General features: G+C 59.7%; 1 protein-coding gene across 1 annotated transcript in view; it reads left to right on the forward strand.

Moving 5' to 3' along the window:
- Positions 1 to 312: 312 nt before the first annotated feature.
- Positions 313 to 13,077, forward strand: part of LOC139253527 (phosphofurin acidic cluster sorting protein 2-like) — a 378,350-nt gene continuing 365,585 nt past the window's right edge. Inside the window, exon 1 of the mRNA XM_070873492.1 lies at positions 313 to 501. Coding sequence (XP_070729593.1) covers positions 380 to 501 — 122 coding nt within the window. The 5' untranslated portion in view covers positions 313 to 379. The remainder of the gene's footprint in view (positions 502 to 13,077) is intronic.

The raw sequence follows: 13,077 nt of genomic DNA on the forward strand, positions 1-13,077 counted from the left end.
GGCGGGGTTAGTGAGTGGGCATGGGGCGAGGGGCGGGGTTAGTGAGTGGGCGGGGCCCGGGAATGGGCGGGGTTAGTGAGTGGGCGGGGCCCGGGAATGGGCGGGGTTAGTGAGTGGGCGGGGCCCGGGAATGGGCGGGGTTAGTGAGTGGGCGGGGCCCGGGAATGGGCGGGGTTAGTGAGTGGGCGGCCGTTGGGCGCGCTCCGGGTGCACAGGCGCCGCGCAGGCGCAGTGTCCGGCGGTGGCGCGCGGCCGTGGGAGGGAGGGAGCGAGCAGGCGCGGCGCGGCGCGCCCCCGAGCCCGGAGTGTGAGCGCGCGCCGCCAGCCGGCCGGGAGCGGGAGACAGAGAGAGAGAGGGAGCGGAGCGGAGCGGAGCGGGATGCTGATGATGGCCGAGCGGGAGCGGGAGCGGGCCCGCGGCGCCCTGGGGCCCAGACCCCTGCCCATGAACCTGTTCGCCACCTGGGAGATCGACAGGTCGTCACCCAGCTGTGTGCCCAGGTGTGTGAGGGAGGGTGAGGGAGTGAGTGTGTGAGGGAGGGAGGGAGTGAGGGAGGGAGAGAGAGTGAGGGAGGGAGGGAGGGAGGGAGGGAGCGGGTGTGTGTGAGGGAGTGAGGGGTGTGGGTGATGGGGCAGTGAGGGAGTGAAGGAGAGTGGAAGGGAGAGAGGGAGTGTGAAAGGGACGGAGTGAAGGAGAGACAGTGATAGAGTGAGGGAGTGTGAGGGGGTTAGAGAGAGTGTGACAGACAGGGAGAGGGAGTGACAGGCGGGTCCACTATTGTGCCCCAGACACAGACACCAGACCCCCCCCCGACACCAGGTCTCTCGCTCTGCCCGTCTGTCTGTCTGTCTCGCTCTGCCCGTCTGTCTGTCTCTCACTCTGCCCGTCTGTCTGTCTCTCGCTCTGCCCGTCTGTCTGTCTCTCACTCTGCCCGTCTGTCTGTCTCACTCTGCCCGTCTGTCTGTCTCTCGCTCTGCCCGTCTGTCTGTCTCTCGCTCTGCCCGTCTGTCTGTCTCTCACTCTGCCCGTCTGTCTGTCTCACTCTGCCCGTCTGTCTGTCTCTCACTCTGCCCGTCTGTCTGTCTCTCGCTCTGCCCATCTGTCTGTCTCTCACTCTGCCCGTCTGTCTGTCTCTCGCTCTGCCCGTCTGTCTGTCTCTCGCTCTGCCCGTCTGTCTGTCTCGCTCTGCCCGTCTGTCTGTCTCTCACTCTGCCCGTCTGTCTGTCTCTCGCTCTGCCCGTCTGTCTGTCTCACTCTGCCCGTCTGTCTGTCTCTCACTCTGCCCGTCTGTCTGTCTCTCACTCTGCCCGTCTGTCTGTCTCTCGCTCTGCCCGTCTGTCTGTCTCTCGCTCTGCCCGTCTGTCTGTCTCTCGCTCTGCCCGTCTGTCTGTCTCTCGCTCTGCCCGTCTGTCTGTCTCTCGCTCTGCCCGTCTGTCTGTCTCTCGCTCTGCCCGTCTGTCTGTCTGTCTCACTCTGCCCGTCTGTCTGTCTCTCGCTCTGCCCGTCTGTCTGTCTCACTCTGCCCGTCTGTCTGTCTCTCGCTCTGCCCGTCTGTCTGTCTCTCGCTCTGCCCGTCTGTCTGTCTCTCACTCTGCCCGTCTGTCTGTCTCTCGCTCTGCCCGTCTGTCTGTCTGTCTCACTCTGCCCGTCTGTCTGTCTCTCGCTCTGCCCGTCTGTCTGTCTCACTCTGCCCGTCTGTCTGTCTCTCGCTCTGCCCGTCTGTCTGTCTGTCTCACTCTGCCCGTCTGTCTGTCTGTCTCACTCTGCCCGTCTGTCTGTCTCTCGCTCTGCCCGTCTGTCTGTCTCACTCTGCCCGTCTGTCTGTCTCTCGCTCTGCCCGTCTGTCTGTCTCTCGCTCTGCCCGTCTGTCTGTCTCTCACTCTGCCCGTCTGTCTGTCTCTCGCTCTGCCCGTCTGTCTGTCTGTCTCACTCTGCCCGTCTGTCTGTCTCTCGCTCTGCCCGTCTGTCTGTCTCTCGCTCTGCCCGTCTGTCTGTCTGTCTCACTCTGCCCGTCTGTCTGTCTCTCGCTCTGCCCGTCTGTCTGTCTGTCTCACTCTGCCCGTCTGTCTGTCTCACTCTGCCCGTCTGTCTGTCTCTCACTCTGCCCGTCTGTCTGTCTCTCGCTCTGCCCGTCTGTCTGTCTCACTCTGCCCGTCTGTCTGTCTCTCGCTCTGCCCGTCTGTCTGTCTCTCGCTCTGCCCGTCTGTCTGTCTGTCTCACTCTGCCCGTCTGTCTGTCTCTCGCTCTGCCCGTCTGTCTGTCTGTCTCACTCTGCCCGTCTGTCTGTCTCACTCTGCCCGTCTGTCTGTCTCTCACTCTGCCCGTCTGTCTGTCTCTCACTCTGCCCGTCTGTCTGTCTGTCTCACTCTGCCCGTCTGTCTGTCTGTCTCACTCTGCCCGTCTGTCTGTCTCTCGCTCTGCCCGTCTGTCTGTCTCACTCTGCCCGTCTGTCTGTCTCTCGCTCTGCCCGTCTGTCTGTCTCACTCTGCCCGTCTGTCTGTCTCTCGCTCTGCCCGTCTGTCTGTCTCTCACTCTGCCCGTCTGTCTGTCTCTCGCTCTGCCCGTCTGTCTGTCTGTCTCACTCTGCCCGTCTGTCTGTCTCTCGCTCTGCCCGTCTGTCTGTCTCTCGCTCTGCCCGTCTGTCTGTCTGTCTCACTCTGCCCGTCTGTCTGTCTCTCGCTCTGCCCGTCTGTCTGTCTGTCTCACTCTGCCCGTCTGTCTGTCTCACTCTGCCCGTCTGTCTGTCTCTCACTCTGCCCGTCTGTCTGTCTCTCGCTCTGCCCGTCTGTCTGTCTGTCTCACTCTGCCCGTCTGTCTGTCTCTCGCTCTGCCCGTCTGTCTGTCTCTCGCTCTGCCCGTCTGTCTGTCTGTCTCACTCTGCCCGTCTGTCTGTCTCTCGCTCTGCCCGTCTGTCTGTCTGTCTCACTCTGCCCGTCTGTCTGTCTCACTCTGCCCGTCTGTCTGTCTCTCGCTCTGCCCGTCTGTCTGTCTCACTCTGCCCGTCTGTCTGTCTCTCACTCTGCCCGTCTGTCTGTCTCTCGCTCTGCCCGTCTGTCTGTCTGTCTCACTCTGCCCGTCTGTCTGTCTCACTCTGCCCGTCTGTCTGTCTCTCGCTCTGCCCGTCTGTCTGTCTCACTCTGCCCGTCTGTCTGTCTCTCACTCTGCCCGTCTGTCTGTCTCTCGCTCTGCCCGTCTGTCTGTCTCACTCTGCCCGTCTGTCTGTCTCTCGCTCTGCCCGTCTGTCTGTCTCTCGCTCTGCCCGTCTGTCTGTCTGTCTCACTCTGCCCGTCTGTCTGTCTCTCGCTCTGCCCGTCTGTCTGTCTCTCGCTCTGCCCGTCTGTCTGTCTCTCGCTCTGCCCGTCTGTCTGTCTGTCTCACTCTGCCCGTCTGTCTGTCTCTCGCTCTGCCCGTCTGTCTGTCTCTCACTCTGCCCGTCTGTCTGTCTGTCTCACTCTGCCCGTCTGTCTGTCTCTCGCTCTGCCCGTCTGTCTGTCTGTCTCACTCTGCCCGTCTGTCTGTCTCTCACTCTGCCCGTCTGTCTGTCTCTCACTCTGCCCGTCTGTCTGTCTCTCGCTCTGCCCGTCTGTCTGTCTGTCTCACTCTGCCCGTCTGTCTGTCTCTCGCTCTGCCCGTCTGTCTGTCTCACTCTGCCCGTCTGTCTGTCTCTCACTCTGCCCGTCTGTCTGTCTCTCGCTCTGCCCGTCTGTCTGTCTCTCGCTCTGCCCGTCTGTCTGTCTGTCTCACTCTGCCCGTCTGTCTGTCTCTCGCTCTGCCCGTCTGTCTGTCTCACTCTGCCCGTCTGTCTGTCTCTCGCTCTGCCCGTCTGTCTGTCTCACTCTGCCCGTCTGTCTGTCTCTCGCTCTGCCCGTCTGTCTGTCTCTCACTCTGCCCGTCTGTCTGTCTCTCGCTCTGCCCGTCTGTCTGTCTGTCTCACTCTGCCCGTCTGTCTGTCTCTCGCTCTGCCCGTCTGTCTGTCTCTCGCTCTGCCCGTCTGTCTGTCTGTCTCACTCTGCCCGTCTGTCTGTCTCTCGCTCTGCCCGTCTGTCTGTCTGTCTCACTCTGCCCGTCTGTCTGTCTCACTCTGCCCGTCTGTCTGTCTCTCACTCTGCCCGTCTGTCTGTCTCTCGCTCTGCCCGTCTGTCTGTCTGTCTCACTCTGCCCGTCTGTCTGTCTCTCGCTCTGCCCGTCTGTCTGTCTCTCGCTCTGCCCGTCTGTCTGTCTGTCTCACTCTGCCCGTCTGTCTGTCTCTCGCTCTGCCCGTCTGTCTGTCTGTCTCACTCTGCCCGTCTGTCTGTCTCACTCTGCCCGTCTGTCTGTCTCTCACTCTGCCCGTCTGTCTGTCTCTCGCTCTGCCCGTCTGTCTGTCTGTCTCACTCTGCCCGTCTGTCTGTCTCTCGCTCTGCCCGTCTGTCTGTCTCTCGCTCTGCCCGTCTGTCTGTCTGTCTCACTCTGCCCGTCTGTCTGTCTCTCGCTCTGCCCGTCTGTCTGTCTCTCGCTCTGCCCGTCTGTCTGTCTCTCGCTCTGCCCGTCTGTCTGTCTGTCTCACTCTGCCCGTCTGTCTGTCTCTCGCTCTGCCCGTCTGTCTGTCTCTCACTCTGCCCGTCTGTCTGTCTGTCTCACTCTGCCCGTCTGTCTGTCTCTCGCTCTGCCCGTCTGTCTGTCTGTCTCACTCTGCCCGTCTGTCTGTCTCTCACTCTGCCCGTCTGTCTGTCTCTCACTCTGCCCGTCTGTCTGTCTCTCGCTCTGCCCGTCTGTCTGTCTGTCTCACTCTGCCCGTCTGTCTGTCTCTCGCTCTGCCCGTCTGTCTGTCTCACTCTGCCCGTCTGTCTGTCTCTCACTCTGCCCGTCTGTCTGTCTCTCGCTCTGCCCGTCTGTCTGTCTGTCTCACTCTGCCCGTCTGTCTGTCTCTCGCTCTGCCCGTCTGTCTGTCTCTCGCTCTGCCCGTCTGTCTGTCTGTCTCACTCTGCCCGTCTGTCTGTCTCTCGCTCTGCCCGTCTGTCTGTCTCTCGCTCTGCCCGTCTGTCTGTCTCTCGCTCTGCCCGTCTGTCTGTCTGTCTCACTCTGCCCGTCTGTCTGTCTCTCGCTCTGCCCGTCTGTCTGTCTCTCACTCTGCCCGTCTGTCTGTCTGTCTCACTCTGCCCGTCTGTCTGTCTCTCGCTCTGCCCGTCTGTCTGTCTGTCTCACTCTGCCCGTCTGTCTGTCTCTCACTCTGCCCGTCTGTCTGTCTCTCACTCTGCCCGTCTGTCTGTCTCTCGCTCTGCCCGTCTGTCTGTCTGTCCCACTCTGCCCGTCTGTCTGTCTCTCGCTCTGCCCGTCTGTCTGTCTCACTCTGCCCGTCTGTCTGTCTCTCACTCTGCCCGTCTGTCTGTCTCTCGCTCTGCCCGTCTGTCTGTCTCTCGCTCTGCCCGTCTGTCTGTCTGTCTCACTCTGCCCGTCTGTCTGTCTCTCGCTCTGCCCGTCTGTCTGTCTCACTCTGCCCGTCTGTCTGTCTCTCGCTCTGCCCGTCTGTCTGTCTCACTCTGCCCGTCTGTCTGTCTCTCGCTCTGCCCGTCTGTCTGTCTCTCACTCTGCCCGTCTGTCTGTCTCTCGCTCTGCCCGTCTGTCTGTCTGTCTCACTCTGCCCGTCTGTCTGTCTCTCGCTCTGCCCGTCTGTCTGTCTCTCGCTCTGCCCGTCTGTCTGTCTGTCTCACTCTGCCCGTCTGTCTGTCTCTCGCTCTGCCCGTCTGTCTGTCTGTCTCACTCTGCCCGTCTGTCTGTCTCACTCTGCCCGTCTGTCTGTCTCTCACTCTGCCCGTCTGTCTGTCTCTCGCTCTGCCCGTCTGTCTGTCTGTCTCACTCTGCCCGTCTGTCTGTCTCTCGCTCTGCCCGTCTGTCTGTCTGTCTCACTCTGCCCGTCTGTCTGTCTCACTCTGCCCGTCTGTCTGTCTCTCACTCTGCCCGTCTGTCTGTCTCTCGCTCTGCCCGTCTGTCTGTCTGTCTCACTCTGCCCGTCTGTCTGTCTCTCGCTCTGCCCGTCTGTCTGTCTCTCGCTCTGCCCGTCTGTCTGTCTGTCTCACTCTGCCCGTCTGTCTGTCTCTCGCTCTGCCCGTCTGTCTGTCTCTCGCTCTGCCCGTCTGTCTGTCTCTCGCTCTGCCCGTCTGTCTGTCTGTCTCACTCTGCCCGTCTGTCTGTCTCTCGCTCTGCCCGTCTGTCTGTCTCTCACTCTGCCCGTCTGTCTGTCTGTCTCACTCTGCCCGTCTGTCTGTCTCTCGCTCTGCCCGTCTGTCTGTCTGTCTCACTCTGCCCGTCTGTCTGTCTCTCACTCTGCCCGTCTGTCTGTCTCTCACTCTGCCCGTCTGTCTGTCTCTCGCTCTGCCCGTCTGTCTGTCTGTCTCACTCTGCCCGTCTGTCTGTCTCTCGCTCTGCCCGTCTGTCTGTCTCACTCTGCCCGTCTGTCTGTCTCTCACTCTGCCCGTCTGTCTGTCTCTCACTCTGCCCGTCTGTCTGTCTGTCTCACTCTGCCCGTCTGTCTGTCTCGCTCTGCCCGTCTGTCTGTCTCTCACTCTGCCCGTCTGTCTGTCTCTCGCTCTGCCCGTCTGTCTGTCTCTCGCTCTGCCCGTCTGTCTGTCTGTCTCACTCTGCCCGTCTGTCTGTCTCTCGCTCTGCCCGTCTGTCTGTCTCACTCTGCCCGTCTGTCTGTCTCTCACTCTGCCCGTCTGTCTGTCTCTCACTCTGCCCGTCTGTCTGTCTGTCTCACTCTGCCCGTCTGTCTGTCTCGCTCTGCCCGTCTGTCTGTCTCTCACTCTGCCCGTCTGTCTGTCTCTCGCTCTGCCCGTCTGTCTGTCTGTCTCACTCTGCCCGTCTGTCTGTCTCTCACTCTGCCCGTCTGTCTGTCTCTCGCTCTGCCCGTCTGTCTGTCTCACTCTGCCCGTCTGTCTGTCTCTCGCTCTGCCCGTCTGTCTGTCTCACTCTGCCCGTCTGTCTGTCTCTCGCTCTGCCCGTCTGTCTGTCTCTCACTCTGCCCGTCTGTCTGTCTGTCTCACTCTGCCCGTCTGTCTGTCTCGCTCTGCCCATCTGTCTGTCTCTCACTCTGCCCGTCTGTCTGTCTCTCGCTCTGCCCGTCTGTCTGTCTGTCTCACTCTGCCCGTCTGTCTGTCTCTCACTCTGCCCGTCTGTCTGTCTCTCGCTCTGCCCGTCTGTCTGTCTCACTCTGCCCGTCTGTCTGTCTCTCGCTCTGCCCGTCTGTCTGTCTCACTCTGCCCGTCTGTCTGTCTCTCGCTCTGCCCGTCTGTCTGTCTCACTCTGCCCGTCTGTCTGTCTCTCGCTCTGCCCGTCTGTCTGTCTCTCGCTCTGCCCGTCTGTCTGTCTCGCTCTGCCCGTCTGTCTGTCTCTCACTCTGCCCGTCTGTCTGTCTCTCGCTCTGCCCGTCTGTCTGTCTGTCTCACTCTGCCCGTCTGTCTGTCTCTCACTCTGCCCGTCTGTCTGTCTCTCGCTCTGCCCGTCTGTCTGTCTCACTCTGCCCGTCTGTCTGTCTCTCGCTCTGCCCGTCTGTCTGTCTCACTCTGCCCGTCTGTCTGTCTCTCGCTCTGCCCGTCTGTCTGTCTCACTCTGCCCGTCTGTCTGTCTCTCGCTCTGCCCGTCTGTCTGTCTCTCGCTCTGCCCGTCTGTCTGTCTCGCTCTGCCCGTCTGTCTGTCTCTCACTCTGTCTGTCTGTCTCTCGCTCTGCCCGTCTGTCTGTCTGTCTCACTCTGCCCGTCTGTCTGTCTCTCACTCTGCCCGTCTGTCTGTCTCTCGCTCTGCCCGTCTGTCTGTCTCACTCTGCCCGTCTGTCTGTCTCTCGCTCTGCCCGTCTGTCTGTCTCACTCTGCCCGTCTGTCTGTCTCACTCTGCCCGTCTGTCTGTCTCTCGCTCTGCCCGTCTGTCTGTCTCTCACTCTGCCCGTCTGTCTGTCTCTCGCTCTGCCCGTCTGTCTGTCTCTCGCTCTGCCCGTCTGTCTGTCTCACTCTGCCCGTCTGTCTGTCTCTCGCTCTGCCCGTCTGTCTGTCTCTCACTCTGCCCGTCTGTCTGTCTCACTCTGCCCGTCTGTCTGTCTCTCACTCTGCCCGTCTGTCTGTCTCACTCTGCCCGTCTGTCTGTCTCTCGCTCTGCCCGTCTGTCTGTCTGTCTCACTCTGCCCGTCTGTCTGTCTCTCACTCTGCCCGTCTGTCTGTCTCTCGCTCTGCCCGTCTGTCTGTCTCACTCTGCCCGTCTGTCTGTCTCTCGCTCTGCCCGTCTGTCTGTCTCACTCTGCCCGTCTGTCTGTCTCTCACTCTGCCCGTCTGTCTGTCTCTCGCTCTGCCCGTCTGTCTGTCTCACTCTGCCCGTCTGTCTGTCTCTCGCTCTGCCCGTCTGTCTGTCTCACTCTGCCCGTCTGTCTGTCTCTCGCTCTGCCCGTCTGTCTGTCTCACTCTGCCCGTCTGTCTGACTCTCGCTCTGCCCGTCTGTCTGTCTCTCACTCTGCCCGTCTGTCTGTCTCACTCTGCCCGTCTGTCTGTCTCTCACTCTGCCCATCTGTCTGTCTCACTCTGCCCGTCTGTCTGTCTCTCGCTCTGCCCGTCTGTCTGTCTGTCTCACTCTGCCCGTCTGTCTGTCTCTCACTCTGCCCGTCTGTCTGTCTCTCGCTCTGCCCGTCTGTCTGTCTCACTCTGCCCGTCTGTCTGTCTCTCGCTCTGCCCGTCTGTCTGTCTCTCACTCTGCCCGTCTGTCTGTCTCTCGCTCTGCCCGTCTGTCTGTCTCACTCTGCCCGTCTGTCTGTCTCTCGCTCTGCCCGTCTGTCTGTCTCTCGCTCTGCCCGTCTGTCTGTCTCACTCTGCCCGTCTGTCTGTCTCACTCTGCCCGTCTGTCTGTCTCTCGCTCTGCCCGTCTGTCTGTCTCACTCTGCCCGTCTGTCTGTCTCTCGCTCTGCCCGTCTGTCTGTCTCTCACTCTGCCCGTCTGTCTGTCTCACTCAGCCCGTCTGTCTGTCTCTCGCTCTGCCCGTCTGTCTGTCTCTCGCTCTGCCCGTCTGTCTGTCTCTCGCTCTGCCCGTCTGTCTGTCTGTCTCACTCTGCCCGTCTGTCTGTCTCTCACTCTGCCCGTCTGTCTGTCTCTCGCTCTGCCCGTCTGTCTGTCTCACTCTGCCCGTCTGTCTGTCTCTCGCTCTGCCCGTCTGTCTGTCTCACTCTGCCCGTCTGTCTGTCTCTCGCTCTGCCCGTCTGTCTGTCTCGCTCTGCCCGTCTGTCTGTCTCACTCTGCCCGTCTGTCTGTCTCTCGCTCTGCCCGTCTGTCTGTCTCACTCTGCCCGTCTGTCTGTCTCTCGCTCTGCCCGTCTGTCTGTCTCTCGCTCTGCCCGTCTGTCTGTCTCACTCTGCCCGTCTGTCTGTCTCACTCTGCCCGTCTGTCTGTCTCTCGCTCTGCCCGTCTGTCTGTCTCTCACTCTGCCCGTCTGTCTGTCTCACTCTGCCCGTCTGTCTGTCTCTCGCTCTGCCCGTCTGTCTGTCTCACTCTGCCCGTCTGTCTGTCTCTCGCTCTGCCCGTCTGTCTGTCTCTCACTCTGCCCGTCTGTCTGTCTCACTCAGCCCGTCTGTCTGTCTCTCGCTCTGCCCGTCTGTCTGTCTCTCGCTCTGCCCGTCTGTCTGTCTCTCGCTCTGCCCGTCTGTCTGTCTGTCTGTCTGTCTCACTCTGCCCGTCTGTCTGTCTCTCACTCTGCCCGTCTGTCTGTCTCTCGCTCTGCCCGTCTGTCTGTCTCACTCTGCCCGTCTGTCTGTCTCACTCTGCCCGTCTGTCTGTCTCTCGCTCTGCCCGTCTGTCTGTCTCACTCTGCCCGTCTGTCTGTCTCTCGCTCTGCCCGTCTGTCTGTCTCACTCTGCCCGTCTGTCTGTCTCTCGCTCTGCCCGTCTGTCTGTCTCTCACTCTGCCCGTCTGTCTGTCTCACTCTGCCCGTCTGTCTGTCTCTCGCTCTGCCCGTCTGTCTGTCTGTCTCACTCTGCCCGTCTGTCTGTCTCTCACTCTGCCCGTCTGTCTGTCTGTCTCACTCTGCCCGTCTGTCTGTCTCTCGCTCTGCCCGTCTGTCTGTCTCTCACTCTGCCCGTCTGTCTGTCTCACTCTGCCCGTCTGTCTGTCTCACTCTGCCCGTCTGTCTGTCTCACTCTGCCCGTCTGTCTGTCTGTCGCTCTGCCCGTCTGTCTGTCTCTCACTCTGCCCGTCTGTCTGTCTCACTCTGCCCGTCTGTCTGTCTCTCGCTCTGCCCGTCTGTCTGTCTCACTCTGCCCGTCTGTCTGTCTCTCGCTCTGCCCGTCTGTCTGTCTCTCACTCTGCCCGTCTGTCTGTCTCACTCTGCCCGTCTGTCTGTCTCTCGCTCTGCCCGTCTGTCTGTCTCTCGCTCTGCCCGTCTGTCTGTCTCACTCTGCCCGTCTGTCTGTCTCACTCTGCCCGTCTGTCTGTTTCACTCTGCCCGTCTGTCTGTCTCTCACTCTGCCCGTCTGTCTGTCTCTCACTCTGCCCGTCTGTCTGTCTCACTCTGCCCGTCTGTCTGTCTCTCACTCTGCCCATCTGTCTGTCTCACTCTGCCCGTCTGTCTGTCTCACTCTGCCCGTCTGTCTCACTCTGCCCGTCTGTCTGTCTCGCTCTGCCCGTCTGTCTGTCTCTCACTCTGCCCGTCTGTCTGTCTCGCTCTGCCCGTCTGTCTGTCTCGCTCTGCCCGTCTGTCTGTCTCGCTCTGCCCGTCTGTCTGTCTCACTCTGCCCGTCTGTCTGTCTCTCACTCTGCCCGTCTGTCTGTCTCTCACTCTGCCCGTCTGTCTGTCTCACTCTGCCCGTCTGTCTGTCTCTCACTCTGCCCGTCTGTCTGTCTCACTCTGCCCGTCTGTCTGTCTCTCACTCTGCCCGTCTGTGCGTCTTGCTCTGCCCGTCTGTGCGTCTCGCTCTGCCCGTCTCTGTCTCGCTCTGCCCATCTGTCTGTCTCTCGCTCTGCCCGTCTGTCTGTCTCTCGCTTTGCCCGTCTGTGCGTCTCGCTCTGCCCGTCTGTGCGTCTCGCTCTGCCCATCTGTCTGTCTCTCGCTCTGCCCGTCTGTCTGTCTCGCTCTGCCCGTCTGTCACGCTCTGCCCGTCTGTGCGTCTCGCTCTGCCCGTCTGTCTCTCGCTCTGCCCGTCTGTCTCGCTCTGCCCATCTGCGCGTCTCTCTCTGCCCGTCTGTCTCTCGCTCTGCCCGTCTGTCTGTCTCTCGCTCTGCCCGTCTGTCTCGCTCTGCCCATCTGCGCGTCTCTCTCTGCCCGTCTGTCTCTCGCTCTGCCCGTCTGTCTGTCTCTCGCTCTGCCCGTCTGTCTCGCTCTGCCCATCTGCGCGTCTCTCTCTGCCAGGCTGTGCCTGACTGCCAGCTTGTCTCTCACTCTGTCATCGTCTATCACATTTCCAGTCTTTTTTACGCTAACCGTGACTGTTTCTGTCTCTAACCAGCAGTTACCATATCGCTATGCCAGTTCCTCTTTGCTTTGACTGGATCTCACAGCTGGTATCTGTATCTAACTGTTTCTGTGTGCATTTATTTCTCCTGCTCACTCGCTTTATGTCCTTCACAGTACCATACACTTGTCCATCTTTCTCACTCTGTCCCTTATTCTGTATCTCTGTCTAATTCTACGTCTGTTTCTCAGTCTGTGTCTCACTATATTTGTATACCCGTGTCATAATTTAACTGTGTATATGTCTCTATCTTTAAAACGCTACTTAAAACCTATCCCTTTAACCTAGCTTTTTATCATCACGGTCCTAATGTCTGCTTATGTGACTCGGTGTTAAATGTTGTTTGAATTTGCTCCTGTGAAATGCCTTTTGGACGTTTTACTACGGGAAAGGTGCTATATAAATGCAAGTTGTTATCTGTGGCTGTCCCCTGTTATCTGTGGTGTCTGCTTTATTGTACATTTGAGTCACTTGAGATTACTCTACTTTACTGTCTCTGTATATAGAATCATAGAAATTTACATCCCATCGTGTCCGTGCCGGCCGACCAAGAGCTATCCAGCCGTATCCCACTTTCCAGCTCTTGGTCTGTAACCCTCCAGGTTGCGGCACTTCAAGTACTTTTTAAACGTGATGAGGGTTTCTGCCATCCTTTCAGGCAGTGAGTTCCAGATCCCCTGTGGGTGAAAAAATGTTCTCCTAAACTCCCACAAAAAGCAAGGGACGTAGTACTGAGCCCTGCGGAATCCCACTGGAAAAAGCCATCCAGTCACAAAAACACCCATCGACCGTTAATTACCCTTTGCTTCCTGCTCCCGAGCCAATTTTGGGTCCAACTTGCCACTGACTTATTTGACGACGATTCTGCCTCTCTTTCTGTGTTGTGTGGCTCAAATGTTTCTATTTCTGTCCGTTTCCCCCACTGTCTCTGTGTCTCTGTCCCCGTTTCTGTCTCTTGCTGCTGTTGTTTGCGGTTTCTCTCTCGCTGTGCTTCTGCCCGCATCTGCCTCTGTGACCTTAATTTGTACGGGGGCTCGGGAAGGCTGCCCGTGAGCGTGAACAGATAGGCAACGCGGAGGCTGACCGGGCCTGATCCCGCACTCCCGCCCGACACAGACCGGGAATGTGGAGGCTGACCGGACCTGATCCCGCAATCCCACCTGACACAGACTGGGCCTGATCCCACACGCCCGCCCGACACAGACCGGGAACGTGGAGGCTGACCGGGCCTGATCCCGCACTCCCGCCCGACACAGACCGGGAATGTGGAGGCTGACCGGACCTGATCCCGCAATCCCACCTGACACAGACTGGGCCTGATCCCACACTCCCGCCCGACACAGACCGGGAACGTGGAGGCTGACCGGGCCTGATCCCGCACTCCCGCCCGACACCAGCCAATGCCGGACTCCCCCTACCATGACGCTATTATTGTCTCGCTACCGATGACGTCATAGGGCGACGATTTTTGCATCTTCGGTCAGTCTCGCCTGCTTTTAGCGGAGGCGGAGTTGTTGTCGTCGTCATGGTTGCCGGGGGCAGAATTTCGCATTTTAAGATTTTACCCCCTCGCCCGATCCCTTCCTGCCCATCGGGGGTTAAAATTGAAGCCACTGTTTCT

Source organism: Pristiophorus japonicus, unplaced genomic scaffold (assembly GCF_044704955.1).
Source record: "Pristiophorus japonicus isolate sPriJap1 unplaced genomic scaffold, sPriJap1.hap1 HAP1_SCAFFOLD_492, whole genome shotgun sequence".
Lineage (NCBI taxonomy): Eukaryota > Metazoa > Chordata > Chondrichthyes > Pristiophoridae > Pristiophorus > Pristiophorus japonicus.